We start from the raw sequence: 15,509 nt of genomic DNA on the forward strand, positions 1-15,509 counted from the left end.
CAGCTCTGATTCAGGACGCATATATTTCAGGGAAAGTAACTTCCGAATATATGACCAAGATTTTTCTTTTCCTTTTAGTACAAACTAAAGCTAGGTGAGACAATCACATGGATAGAAAAGTTAGGTTTGTTTTTGAAATAATGGAACTCTTAGTAGGGAGAATTGTTTGGTGCCCACTTCCAATTTGAACAAATTTTGGCCAATTAATTGATACTTTTAAGTTAGTTGTTAGGAAGGCATGTTGCCATAGCAATGGAGGCTCATTTACTCTTTTTCGCAGTCAGGCTATCAACGGCCAGCTGTGTTATTGATATGGACTTCATTTTTCGTATTCGAGAATTTGAAAGCTTTGTAACTTTTTACCTTATTACCGAACCTTTAAAAATGGTACTGTATTTCCTCAATAAAGGAATTCTACTGATCTTATCCAACCCATTCTTCATTTGTAATACTAGCTAGCTAATCCTTTTAATGGTGCGTTCTATTAAAAGTAATCCATGTGCAAGATTCTAGACCAGAAAGCGCTTTGATTACTGAGTCTCTCTTTAGAGAAATACAGTATATGATTGCTTGCACATGAATGCATGTTCAGCTCTCTGTCGTTTAAATAAATATTAGCATTTTTGGAGAAATGACCACTTATTGAAGTGAAGTTATTAAGGATTTATTTAGGAACAACAACTTCTCTGGGAGTAGAAGCAAGCCTGTTTGACTTCTATGAAATAAATTATTGTTTATTATTTTCAATTAAGAATTTTTTCCACTCATTTAGAGAAACGCTTACGAAATAAAGAATTTCGTCCAACTAAAAGAAAGGTCTTCCTACCAAATATTTTCCTGAACCTTAGTTGTTAGTATTTGCTGAATTTCAGTGGTATTTTGTTTTCATGTTATACCCCAGACAATTTGTTTCGCAGTTCAGAGAATATCTATTTCATTTATATTCTGTTTATATACAAGGTGACTGGTAATTCGATGTATTCCTTGCGAGGAGATATTCTACAAGTACTTTGGAACATTTTCATCTATTTGAACCAAAGGTCGCAAACCTATAGTTTCTGAGTAATTTGTACATTTGTGATGACTTTGAAATGTGCCGGCTATGAGAGGTGCGCGAGAAAGTTTTACCATCCCCATGCCGTAAGAGTCGCTGAAAACCAGTGGGCAACTGGCAGGGAAATGGTCGATTCGTCGCCACAGCGACGTATCGAAGAGTATCGCCAGTGGGCCGCTGGCGGCGGAGTTCCGTCAAGTCAGATAGAGATATGAAGCAGCGGCATAGTGACGGTGCCTCCACGTGACAGCGTGTACTTCGTTGCAGTCCGCGCTTCTTCGATTCGCCGAGGAAGGAACGCGTCAACATCGCCGCGTGCATGCGGAAGGAGGACTTCATTTGTTGTTTACATGCGGGTCTCAAGTGTGGCGGGCAAGTGGCAATATGTGCAAATTATTTTCTGTTGTTTTATTTATAAGGAAGAAGATACATTAGCTACTATACCAAATTGTTGGATATCTGAACACGAAGGAAAAGAAATTGCAAGATGGCCATCATATGCTGGAACAAAACGACGAAGACATATTATATTCCATGAAGAACCAGATGAGGGAACATGGGATACTTACGAAGTGGCAGTAAAATACACTGATGGTAAGATTTTTAAATTTACTTGCTATACTCGCTAGAGCAAATCGAGGAAAATTGTAAACTATGCGTAGAATAGGTTTTAGAAATGTACTAAATTGTTTGCAACGTACTAGTAAGACACTAAAAAAAAGTTATAGCCTCGAAATAAAAATATGCACATACCTCCTGTATATTGTGAATCAAATAAAGGCGAAGGGTGTAGATGCCCGACCCCCATATAGGCTACATAGTACTGGCTTTAGGTCAGGTAAATTTTAAAAAGTTTGGTTTACAAATGATAAAATGAACTCCTTTATGGTGTGAAGATCATTACCGTAACTCATTTAGGCCCTTGTACTTCGAAAACTAATAGAATTCGTACTCGTGCATATATGGGGTCAGTTTATTTTACACCCTTGTCAAATAAAAGTGGTCAATGTTCCGTAAAGGGGGTCCAGTGCCTTTGACACCACTTCTTTCTATTGATTTTCGTTTGATTACATAATATAACGTTAGGTTAAGTTAGGTCAGGTTAGCTTAGCTTAGCTTAGTGTAAAGGGGTCCAGTGTAGTTCTGGACCCCCTTAACGGAACATGGACCATAAAAGTTAGTTAAAGCTGTTCTAGAACGCAGACCACTCATTATAAACTCATGAAAAGGTTATAATTGTGGTTCGCTTGTCTTACGCAGGAGCGTTGACCAATTGGACCTGTGTCTTTCTGTATGCAAGGACTATGCGAGTTCTAAAAAAGGTGCTAAACCAAGTGAAACGTGAGTGAAAGGAGAGGATGGAGAGTGTAATTCCCTCCTGTTGCAGCAAGCCTTAAAGGGAAGGGGCATTACTCGAGCAGACGCCTCTACCAAATTTTCACACTTTTATTGCATTTTCCGATTTCTTCTTGCAGAGCATGCACTAAATGAGGAGCTAATGCTTAAACTATGAACAAACTTGTGCTAGGTGGCCACTAAAAGTACAAATGCCATCTAACCGAGTCAGTGCAGGAGCGCAGAGGGCGGTCCGATGGGTACGTCTGCAGGGAGCAGGCGCGTCAGCGAAGGGGGGCATACGCATGAACAAGAATGGAAAAATACATAAAATGTCCGCAATAATTTTCACCTTCAAAAACACTTAAATAATCGAAATAACTCTTACTTTTCAAACGGCTTCATTGGTTTCCAGGGTACAAATGGCCCCCTGCGAGGAGAAATTCTTATAATATAGTGCTTTTCTTATAATAATAGAAAACTTTATAATATGGTGCTCTTTATCACACAATTCTTTGTAATAAAATAGTATGTTTGCATTATATTCATCGCAAATTGACCATTGCTAACACGAACAGAACATTCCCGCCGTTTATTTCCACCTTTTTCGCATTCTTGTATTCTTCCGCTTCAGTAAATAGTTACACTTATAATACGTTCACTCCCATTCAAAATGTATTTCAATATGATATCTAATGGCAGAAATTACTTATATTCACACTCTACTTCGTTTACGAAAAGTGTTTGACATCGTATTTTACCTATAAATTTTGTTTTTGGTAGAGCCGTCTGCTCGAGTGAACCCAGGGAATGTTCTAGATCACTGGTCCGCAACACCGTCACAAAATTGCAGTCCGTGCAGTCTTCGTTGAAACTGCTTAAAATTACCTTTTGGACCTGTAATTTCTACTGTTTTGTTTTGAGTTTTTTTTTTTTTTTTTTTTTTTTTTACTTCTTTCTTTCTTCTTGGAACTCTTAATTTTGAATTTCAACATAATGGTGAGTTGCCACAATGTTGTATCTTCATTAATAACCGATACATTTTTAAAAAATACGTTAGCGCCATTTCCTTAACTTATGTCCGAAGACAGGTAATATCCTCGGATCGTTCTGTAAGAATTCTAGCTTGAAAACAGTTAAAATTAGGTTCGTTTGCTTTAGTAATCGTAAAATACAGTTTCTTATAATGCGAAAAATGGGATTTATGCCTTTGTACTTAAAAATGCAAAGACTGTTACAAAATATAGGTGATGGTAAACGCTGACACTAAGCTGCAAACTTAACGTTCAAAAAATTATATCTTATTTGTTAATAAAGGTACAACATAATGGCAACTCACACGTTATGTGAGGGTGCAAATTAAGATTTCCAGGTAAAAAAAAAAAAAAAAAAAAAAAAAAAAAACTCAAAACAAAACAGTAAAAATTACAGGTCCAAAAGGTCCCCTTGAAACTCTCAGAGCCCTGGTAAAACTCTAGAAGAACTCCTCTAGTTCTACCATGAAGAAAATGCATGAAATACCATATTTTCAAAATGTAGGTTCCTTCCCACTACCATCAGGTTTAAAAATTAGGGTTCAGTTTACCAGACGGTCTACTAAATAGAAAATTTGGTACAACTTTAATTACACTTGCATATGTACACAGATAGGGACTCATTCGGACACGAGTGCAGATTTTGTTTAGCCATGATAATGTTATCAGATAAGAATGATTTTTATATTACTGGATTGGCCTTGAAAAGTACAATTCACAGCAGTCAATACCGGACAGCAATTGTTCGGAATACAGACATGCGTATCGGGCTAATAATATATATATATATATATATATTTTTCGTCAGCAGGCAACAGTGTCCAAATGATGGATATTAGTTTTCAACATACGTTGTGTATACATCAGTGGATGTATTGTAAAGTGGGTTTCCTCGTAGTCTGATACTTAGCGCGATTGCTTTAGTGCGCGTGGTCGCGAGTTGGATTCCCGCTGGGAGCTCACCGTGAATGGAGTGGTTCGAAACCCACTTTAAACTGTAGGTTCACGTATTATATGGCTCTCGCTGCGAAAAAGGGGCGAAATTTTTAGCGTTGCACTTGCCTAGCTGATTCCACTATAAGAAGTACACATTCCTCAAATACGAAACTTCATTAATATTTTTGTTCCAGATTTTTGCAAGTAAAAAGTCATTATTTGCATATCTCGTTTATAGAGTTAAAACTTCTTCTTTTTTTGTGTGTGTGTGTTTGCACAGTCTATTTAGTTATTAAGGATTTGGAATTGATACATTAAGTCCTCAATGAGTCTTCCTTGTTCTAGGATTTAAAAAATTAATGTGTTTCTCGGCTACTTGCTGAGTTAAATTTGTGTTTATAACCTTTCTCTAACATAAGTCAGAAAGTTGATCTGTACCTTATCAGTTTGAATACTTACACAAAAACGTTGTTCGCTTGTGTTTCAGATTCGGTTGTTGACCGCAGTGGGTGGAGAAAATGTGGAACAGTGTGCAAGAAATGCTCTGAGGAAATTGATGACGGACGAAGCAGCTCTGAGAGTTAACATAACTGGCAGTAACGCCAAGTTTTCCTTTGGAAAATCTTTGTTGGCTGAAATTCTTCGAGGTAAGCAAAAAAAAAAAAAAAAAGTCTTAAACCATTGTCACATTTTAGTATTAATTACGTCTAGTGTCTGTTAGCAGATCCTACTGTTGATGGAAGGTAACAAAGAGATTTTTAACTTGCTTCTGCTCTGTCGTACAACAGGAGGGGGGGGTGAAACTCCCTGTAGAGGGGTAAAAATATAGAAAAACGAGCATTTTTATTAAAAACTACTTTAATGGATTGTTCTCTGTTATAAGAGCCTTATAAATGTGCAAATATAAATTGAAGATTCCGGGATATTGGTTGGGAAGGGGGGGGGGGTATCGGACAAGATGAAGGCAGAAAATGAAAGGAAGTTGCTCGAACAATGGATTTTGATGAATCTGAACGACACTTTCAAAGGTTTATCGCGAGGTCTACGTTTCGAAGAACCTTAATACTAGTAATAGTAACTCGTGTAACGGAATGAGCTTAGAAGCCTGCTTCAATGCCAGCTGTTAGCAACTATAAGTTCAACACTGCGTGTCACTGTCTGATGGCAAGCGAGCGTACCCATGATAGTGTTTACAGTCGGGGGAAAATGGGAATTCTCTAATATACAAGAAAGTTCGGGAGAATGGTTTATTACTGGTTTAGGCTATGAAAAATTACTTTTTGATGTTGAATGAAGAGTTCGTGGTTGGCAATATATAAATTATTTCCAGAAAAGGTGCATTGCATTTCCTAACACAATACCTGTAGATTGGTACCAATTCTCTTTCTTGTACGTTGTGTTTCGGATACCCTTTATTAGAATACATGGATGAAAGTTTGTAATTGTTTGTGTGTTTTCACATAAGACATAAAATAACTACTATAAAGGTTCTTCGAACAGTAGACCTCATGATAAACCTCTTATGACATAAAAAAAATCCATTTAAATCGTTTTTAATTTTTTTTTTTTTTTTTTTTTTTTTTTTTTTTTTTACACCCTTCTCCTTGTCCGATTTTCTTCTCCAACGAACTTGTACCTAACATAGTTTTGTGAGCATTGATGAAAATATCCTGCAGTATTTTCGAGATTTTACTTTAGCTTTAGTTCCCTTTCAGGGACATTTTCGAGGAGAAAAATAGTAATTGGTTTCTCGAGTTCAAGAAGTACAGCATGGGTAAAAGCATTAAAAGAGCTTTGAAATATGCTTCATCTACCTATTGTACCTATATTAAATCTCTCCTTGATAGTCATCAGTAAGTTCTTTGGACCACTTTTAGCCAATTGCATTTCTGGTGTTATTTTGTCTGAAACGCTCACTGGAAAGAGAACGAAAATAAAAATGAATACTAGAAAGTGATTATCTTTTACTGTTAGTTAGTCAATACTAATATTTTACAGTGCGCGATTTTTGCTCCACTTTTGTACTTCTAAATCAAATTCTCTGCATTTTCCAGATGTTGTCGCCGCAAACTTCCCAGTATATAATGTCACAAAACACCGAATTATACACATTACCCAAAGGTGGTTAAAAGGTGCGGTGGACAGGAACGGAGGAAGGGAAAGAAGACGTCAGGTATACTTAAGCAGTATATTTTCTAACTCTTTAGGCTGTAAAACATGCATAGCTCAGCGCAGTAAAATTAGTTACTGGCCTAGTATTTTTAAAACTAGTAACATTTGTCTTATTTTATTCACCGTTTGGCTCTAAGCTTAGAGTTCTTGTTCACGCTGCATTACATTTAAGCTCTCCGTTCAAATGTTTGTATATAGGAAAAGAGTACTTACGAATATACACACGAAGATATTGGAGCAAGCTTTCGGTATAAGAAACCAGAATCATGCAGACGAAAACCCTTAGGACGTAGAGCCTCAGTTGAGAAGTTCCTTGTACTCTCACCGGGAATGGAACACATGTCGCTCGATTAGCAGTCGGTCACTTTACCGACTAGATTACATGTTAGCCCAAGATCAGAAAACAGAGATTATAAATTGCTTTATTATTATTTTTTTAAAATAAAGAAGCTTTTTTAGGGAAGGATTTAAATGTTGGTAACTTAATTTTTTCCTTTGCAAATTTACTGGCTTATAATGTCAATCTTTTTTTTTTTCAAAAACTGCTCTATTCAAAAAAAAAAAAAAAAAAAAAAACAGCTTTTGGCACAAGGACGCAAAGGATAGGTTCTTTCTAGCATGTATTTTATTGATGCGCGACCTATTGCACGGACTTCTCTTGATAGATTGAAATATACAAATACTGAGAAAATATCTTCTTCCCTCGCGTCACAGTTTCCCGAGTGGAGAAACCTCGGTGGTCGTGTGGTTAGACGCGTTCGGTTGCTGTCCCCTGGCTGTGGGGCTCGTGGGTTCGATTCTCGCCTTGGGCTTGGGTGTTGCCTAGTGTCGTGGTTGTTCTTGTGGGATGTATTAAGCGGAAATCAGTAATCGGTAATCACAAATCAGTATGTGTGGTATGAGTGTGTAAGAAAGGTCGGCGTGAATATTAAAAAAAAAAAAAAAAAAAAAAGTGGTCTAAGGCATAGGTTGAGTAATGCAAGGGTCACTAGTTCGATCCTCGTTCACGAGAAGATCGCTTTTTCTTTTTTTTATTTTGCTTCTTTGAACGGCCGCCACTTTGAAATTTTCTAACGATTCGTTCTGATTTTCACACACATCTAGTATATTGTTAACCTCGACATTTTGTTCAAATATGGTGCAGATCGGTTCATAATTGTAAAAATTATGAATTTTTCGAAAGTTCAAATGGCCGCCATTTTCAAATGTTTCATCCGATCATTGTGGCTAACGAACTCATTAATACGACCAATTTTTGTGCTAAGTTTGGTTTCAATCCGTGAAAAATTATGACAGCTAGAGCATTTACAATAAACGTTATATATATGATCGGCAAAATATATAGAAATTTTCCGGAAGTGTCGACATGAGAGTCTCTGCAATAGGCAATTTATAAGAAACTACCTAAAAATCAGGGGGAGGGGAGGGGGTACAAAGAAAACTTTCCCTAGTACAAACTAAGAAATTCTTCAAATATCTTTGTTCATGTGTCTCAGACTTTCTAGAACATGCTTAAGGAAGCTCATGTGCACAATTTCTCCTAGTGTGTAGTAAGAAAAGCTTTCTTTTCATCTTCCTGAAAAGTTTCGTTTTTGGGCAATGGTTATTACTATTATTATTATTATTTTAATGCTACGCCCTGGAAGAATGAGTTACGTAAAGGATTAAAATATTATGATGATGATATGATGCTGATGTGATGCAAAGCTACATTTTCTTTGCGAGCATATTCATAAAAGCTATTTCCCCTATTTGATTTACCAATTTGCCTTTAGACACCTTTCGTTTTTCTGTATGTACATATATGCAATTTTAGAAACAGTTTAAAATTTTCCTGTGGTAATAATTGTCCAGCAGTTAGTAAGCGCAGACAACAAAGAAGTATGTATTAAATGAGTCAACGAGACAGATGCACGGGTTTGTATCCTTTTTTTCACAGAATACCTTCTAATTTTTCAATACCGTAGGGATAGTCTGAATCCTGGTTAGCCCTCTGTAGTTCAATGTATTGTTGGTATTCGTGACCAATCATGCAGGATGTAGAAGAAAGATAGATTAACTCTGTATCTGTCATCACTATTTATATGTACTGGGATATTTTCCTAAGAATAACATAATTTTAATATAATTTTAATTCGGTGTATAATAATAAATCACAGCCATATTCGATCCACTACTGGATGAGGCCTCTCCCCAGAGGGAGGAATTGGTTTACTGCTCCCACGCTGACCAGACGGGTTGGAAGAGGAGAGCCGAAGCTTTCACTGTGATCGTCACTATCTTCATTCATAACAGCTCCCCAATTGCGTTACGATGCTGGGTGGGCACCGTTCCAGACCCACGCCTTGGAAACCATCGCAGCGCCTGGTATCGAACCCGGGAACCCTAAGTCCGTAGTCAGCGACGCTAACCACTAGACCACCGGGACGGTCTCTCTCTCTCTCTTTCTGAGAGAAAAAGAGAGATTCTCACCATTCGGTTTATTTGATAATATATTTTTAGTAGTTTTACTGCTTAAGCACCAGATTGTAATTGAAAACTAAAAATGTACTGTTTCCTGAGAAAATGGCTTCTAATCTTGCTAAATGTGTAAGTTTCTCAGAGCTTTACTTAGTTTCACCAAATCAGTGTTGAAACACTATCTTTACAATTTTTTTCTTAATACTACATTCTTAATCATTGCAGAGGAAAAATAGCCTTTTCTGAAGTTCCCATGCACGATACAACTGTACAAACCTCAGTCGTGTTCTTAAAGGTTGTAAAGCAATTTCAGAAATATCCAACAAACATTTAATAATACTATTTTAGCCCTAACTACTTTCCAACACTTAAAATTGTAACAATACATTTCTGATACAAAAATGACAATTTGATTGCGAAAATAAGACAAGTAAATTCAGCATTGTTAATAAAATTAACTTTTGCAGCAACTCCAGTAAAATCTTATGATTTAGCACCAGTGACACCATGATTTGAAAGGGCCCATGGTGTAACAAATGAGGGCACTTATCCAATTTGCCAACCCTTTTTAACATTATTTTTCATTTCTTCGTGATTGAGATTTTACAACTGTTAGTTTTTATCCCGATGTGGACTCCCATCTTTCCGTATACGTATACGTCCATGTGACGGCATTCTATCCTATTTGTTCTAGAGTCTGCAGCACTTGCTGCCAGTGCTGCTGGCTTAACCTTTCGGCAGTCGCGCTGTTGTAAAAAGTGCAACAGTGTTGTTGTTTTTGTTGTAAGTCACTACGCGAGTAAGTGGGAGAACTAGCTGTGATATGTATGCCTTCCTCCCCTTTCTCCCCACCACTCCACCGCAAATCAGTCCCTGCCATGCTACGGTTCAGTTTGCAGAAATCATTCGGCAGAGACAGACGTCTTTGTTGTACTTTTTACAACGCGCGACCACTTGTGTTATTTTTTTAAAAACAAATATTGCGATAAATATTTGATTGTTGTGAGTGTTTTCCAACATGATAAGGCTGAGTAATATTGCACGTGTTCTTCAAGAGTTGTCTGACGAAGAGGACAATGGTGGCAGCTCTGAGCCTGATAGTGACAGTGACCTAACTGATGAAAATATTGAAAACGATAGTCATTCAGACGAAAGTGAAATAGAAGGGGAAGAAGTTGGTGATGAAGTGTCTAGTGACCAAGAATTTGTCCTTGGAAAGGATCTAGAAACAATTTGGAGTAAAAAGGAAGTAAGAGAAATGTACAAAACGCCAAAGAATATTGTGAAAAAGCTACCTGGACCAAAACCTAAAAGTCGGGGTGTCAAAAATGAAGTTGATGCTTTTCTACAGTTTTTTGACTCAGATATGCTGGATACAATTGTGAAATATACCAATATGTATATAAGTACAATTGCAATGAAATATGGTCGGCAGAGAGATTGTTTACCAACTAATCGAACTGAGGTAATGGCATTGATTGGAATTTTATATTTGATAGGACTACGAAAAGGAAATCATGCCAATGTTCAAGAGCTTTGGACAAGTGATGGTACTGGTGTAATGGTTGTGAGAGCTGCGATGAGTTACAGACGTTTCTTGTTTTTGTTACGCTGTATGCGATTTGACGATCCATCTACAAGGGCTGATCGTTGCCGCGTCGACAAACTTGCTGCAATCAGGAACATTTTACGCCCTTTTGTATAGAACTGCATTGACAGCTATAATACGAGTGAACTAGTCACCATAGATGAAATGCTGCATCCTTTCAGAGGCAGGTGCTCATTTGTTCAGTTTATGTCATTTAAGCCGGCCAAATACGACATCAACATGTTTGCTATGTGTGATGCCAAAACATTTTTCTGTAGCAATTTAGAGGTTTATTGCGGAAAGCAGCCACCTGGCCCTTATGAAGCTTCAAATAAACCGGGGGATATAGTGAAAAGATTGGTTGTTCCCATCGAAAAGTCACACAAGAATTTGACAACTGACAATTGGTACACTAATATACCTCTTGTTGAGGATATGCTAGCGAAACAAATAACTATGATTGGTACTTTGAAGAAGAACAAGAAGGAAATTCCCCCATCATTTCTTCCAAATAAACAGCGAGCCGTGGGAAGTTCTGAATTTGGCTTCAGCGATGACAAAACCATTGTCTCATACGTTCCAAAGGTCAACAAAGCAGTCATCCTCGTTTCGTCGATGCATGACACGAAAACTATTGACCCAGCTACGGGTAAACCGGAGATCATTCTTGACTATAATATGACCAAGGGTGGGGTGGACACATGTGACAAAATGTGTGCAGCTTATACCGTGGCCCGAATAACAAGGCGATGGCCTCAAGCAATATTTTATGTATTGATGAATATTACTAGCATAAATGCTAGAGTTATTCTGTCCTTCAATGATGCAGAAAACATTCCAAGAAGAAGGATTTTTCAGAAAAACCTTGCAATGGAGCTACTGAAAGGGCATTTGACGACTAGAGCGCAAATAAAATCCTTGCCTAAGGATATTTCTGTTTACTTGGAGCGTTACAAACGCGAATCTGCAGAACAAGCTCCTACTTCAAATGAACCTCCAACTAAGAAGAGAGGTTCCTGCTGCCTCTGTGGAAGGGCAAAAAATTCATCAGCGTCAATGAAGTGTGACAAGTGTGCCCGCTTTGTATGCACGACACATGTGCGAAAACAAACAATATGTTTGAGCTGTGGTGAAGAAGATGATGCAGCCGGTGAAGTGTAAGAACTGCTGAACTGGTAAACCACTTTCGTACAATGTTTGATTTTGTAGTTTCTACCTGACAATTTTCTATATGTAAATAATAAATATTGATACTAATTTCTTGAAATTTGTAAAAACAATATCCCATATATTCATTCAGAACGTCATAATATATTCACATTGTGTTCCCATTGTCACATTCAAAATAGTAAAAATAAATAAAAATACAAACGACACATGCAATAAATTCGGTCAGTTACGTATAAATTATTATATAATAATAATATTATATATTTATCAGTAGTCGCGTCTGCCTATGTAACACGGGCAGTCGCGCGTTGTACTTTTTACAACACTTAACAGTAAAGATGTTATAATATTAATATATAATAATTTATACGTAACTGACCGAATTTATTGCATGTGTCGTTTGTATTTTTATTTATTTTTACTATTTTGAATGTGACAATGGGAACACAATGTGAATATAAGTCAATAACATCTTTACTGTTAAGTGTTGTAAAAAGTACAACGCGCGACTGCCCGTGTTACATAAGCAGACGCGACTACCGAAAGGTTAAGTGTGGGTTTCAGACTTGTTTGGATCAACTTTTATTCCCTTAGATAATTTAAAGAAAAAGTTCTAATGCACAGAAATTACAAATAACTGGTCTTGCACGAAATTTGTTGCTAAACTATCCTTAATGAAATCTAGAGTTAATGTGTAATAGAAGCATTTATATTTCTTTTACAGAAAAAAAAAAAAACTCCTATTGAGTACAGATGCCTAAAAGTCACCACCGTGTTTTATCCTCAACTGCATACAAAAGAATAAAGAGAGAGGTCAACCGACAGTTTGAAGATATAGTGGCAAATGTTGAACTCTCTAGGAATAATGAATCAGACAGTACCATTGTTTGTGACAAAGATGATTTTCATTCCGTACAAGAAAACAGCACATGTACATCAGCACGTGAAGTCAGTGTTAGTGACATCGTGAAGTCGTCTTATTTTGGCATATTTAAAGTAAGAGAGCTTTCAAAACTTTCAGTGTTTCAGGTTGAGAATAATGTAAAGAAATGTGTTCTTTTGCCTACAGACTGCAACAGCTTTGTATGCATTCCAATGTGTCATGAAATGTAAATGTAAAGATATTATTGACAATTGGACTTTAAGGTGTTGTCATCATTGCGTAACGCACACAAAAATAGCTTAATTGTACTGAAATACTATAGTGGATGGATGTACTTTGCTCACAATATGTACAGATTTACGTGTCTAGAATGCGCATTTTTTTTTCTAAGATAGCGAGATGCGTGCTATATACAGAGTGATTCGAGCAGCGTTGTCCTAACGCGTTTTTTTTTCTACATTCCATATGTTTAACATGCAGATTTCGACATGTTTCACTACAGATGACATGTACCATTGGTTTAGATCTGCTTCTGTCTCGACGTTTGCTTAAAATTATGTTTAATTCCGGTTAATACTAAATCTTAACATTATTCAATTTCGTGTGGGGTTATTTCTCTTTCTCGCGTTCATACACTACTCTGAACATCGTTTTTAACATTGGGACTATAGTTTTGAATTTTGGCATTACACAGGAAATTACAAAAAGCGTTATACGTTCTTAAAACAAATGGAAAGCACTGGTATTTTAAACAATGCTGCGCGATATATATTCAAGATAAAATTTGTTTTTCCGACTTTACCGTAGCACAGCCAGATAGGCATATGCATGCATATGCACGTTCTACACCCGTAAATCTTGTATTATTTTTTCAGTCGTAAAGGGCCCTGCCCTTTTCTTATGGAAAATGGATCTCGGTCAATTTATTATTTCTAACTGTGCCACTGTTCCCACCCACCTGGAAAACCGGGAAAAGTCAGGGAATTCACCTTATTCGTGAAAAGTCCTGGAAAAGTCAGGGAATTCCATGAAAATCTGACAAAACCTGAAAAAGTCAGGGAATTTCAATATGAGTTTATAACTTTCAAATCTAATTTTTAACGTTTTATAATGCTAAGCAGGAATTCCTTCTGGTTCATCGCAAGACGAGCCAGTAGTTTAACATTTTTTAAAATGATGTTACGGCGTTTAAACGACGAATATAAAAGTACATGCATAGTATACCTCTGGTCCGAAGAAATAAAGTTGCTTTTTTACATTATCTGTAACCCTGGAAATTTATAAATTGTGTCCTGGAAAACCTGCAAAAGTCAGGGAATTCGTGCTTGCCAAATCAGTGGAAACCCTGTATGCACAAACGAAAGGTCTTGATGTGTAGGTAAAAAGTCTCTATGGGCACAAATCTCTAACAATTATATTTCTCGAGTTATGTGGGTTTAAAGTCACGCGATGTCATGAAAACCGCGTGATACATTATTCGTCAAAAAAACTACTTCGGAAGATACAGAGCCAGTTAGTCAATGACATCAAAGCTAGCAGAAACTCATAATGGCATTGGCTAACTGGCTTTCGATCCCCTCGAAACTGCATTTTCGCGAATAATGCATCACGCGGATTGTCGAAGTAGCTTGTAGTTCACGATGCGATCACAGACGTTGCGCAGTCCCTCGTCTGTGGCCGTATTGTGAACTACAAGCACTTAGACAATGGTCAGTCCACTCATGGGCACATTACAGTTTTATTTCACGCGGTTTTCATGACATCACGTAACTGTAAACCCATATAACTCGAGAAATATAATATTTAGAAATTCGTGCCCATGGAGTCTTTTTATCTACACTTCAAGGCCTTTCGTTTGCGCATAGCTAGAAATAATTTGAACGAGAGCCATTTTCCATAAGAAAAGGGCGGGATCCTTAGAATTATATTTTTCTTGTGATATAGCTTGAAAATATTGACCATTTGCACTTTCCTTTAGATTTCCTCTTGTTTTTGTGTTTATAAATAAGCGTTTGTTTGAATAAAGTGAGATTTGAGTTTTAATTACTTTCTTTGGTTCTTTCCAGATTTTATGCCTTCGTATATTTAATTTAAAATTCATTTTTAACTTCTGTAACACTCGTAGTGATGCACAATCAATGCATTATTTTCTAATAAGGCTAGTTCTATTTGCCACACAAATGGAGGTGAGAACTCGTGGTTCGTAAGTGCAGGATCTCTCATAATTTATATTTACAGTTTGTGCACTTTAGTCTCTACAGTCAAACATTCCAGCAAGTAATAGCTTACCAACATGTATATCTTAAATCTAAAATCGAATGATGTGTGTCACGATTGAAAAGGGTTTATTTTTTAACTCTGCTTGGCAACACGTCTTAATTCTTATCTCCTTGATGTATTTTTTACACTTATTTGTTGCTTCAACCAAGATCAGTTCAAGAAGTTTAATTGTTGAAACTTTGCATTCAAAAATAAGAGAGCAGAAGTAAAAGAAAAAAATAAATAAAAGCAAAATATAACCTTGTGGAATTCACCATGTTTGACAATTTTAGCATTCTCGGTTGACATTTTTATCGACAGCGACGAATTATATTTTAGAGTAAAAAATACATTCGGGAGATAGAAAGATGCAGGAGCGACGGAGGAACTCCTATATAGGTTCATTTTTGTCTTTATTGGATCTTTTTAATTGGTGTCCATCAATTCCCCAATATCCTGAATAGTATAAATAATAATTGAATTATATTTTGCTTCAAATTATGTGAAATTCTTTGTTTATCGTTAATAATTGTCAAAACTCCTTCGTCAGTTTGTTGTCCACGTCCTCGTCCCACTTGCCATTTGTCCGCCTCCTTAATTTTCCACCAATTAGCAGAT

General features: G+C 36.7%; 1 protein-coding gene across 2 annotated transcripts; it reads left to right on the top strand.

Moving 5' to 3' along the window:
• The first annotated feature begins 1,309 nt into the window (after window positions 1-1,309).
• On the top strand, window positions 1,310-14,657 carry LOC145665729 (uncharacterized). 2 transcript variants are annotated; one of them, XM_081732872.1, is made up of 4 exons: window positions 1,310-1,648; window positions 4,847-5,006; window positions 6,414-6,532; window positions 12,474-14,657. In XM_081732872.1, exons 1-4 carry the CDS (start codon window positions 1,646-1,648, stop codon window positions 12,552-12,554), a joined length of 363 nt encoding a protein of 120 aa, XP_081588998.1. In that variant the 5' UTR covers window positions 1,310-1,645; the 3' UTR covers window positions 12,555-14,657. The 2 variants fall into 2 exon arrangements, 1 of the variants encoding a protein (XP_081588998.1); XR_014127622.1 differs by lacking the exon at window positions 12,474-14,657.
• The last annotated feature ends 852 nt before the right edge of the window (window positions 14,658-15,509 follow it).

This window comes from Thermobia domestica, chromosome 12 (assembly GCF_964235325.1).
Source record: "Thermobia domestica chromosome 12, izTheDome1.hap1.1, whole genome shotgun sequence".
NCBI lineage: Eukaryota > Metazoa > Arthropoda > Insecta > Zygentoma > Lepismatidae > Thermobia > Thermobia domestica.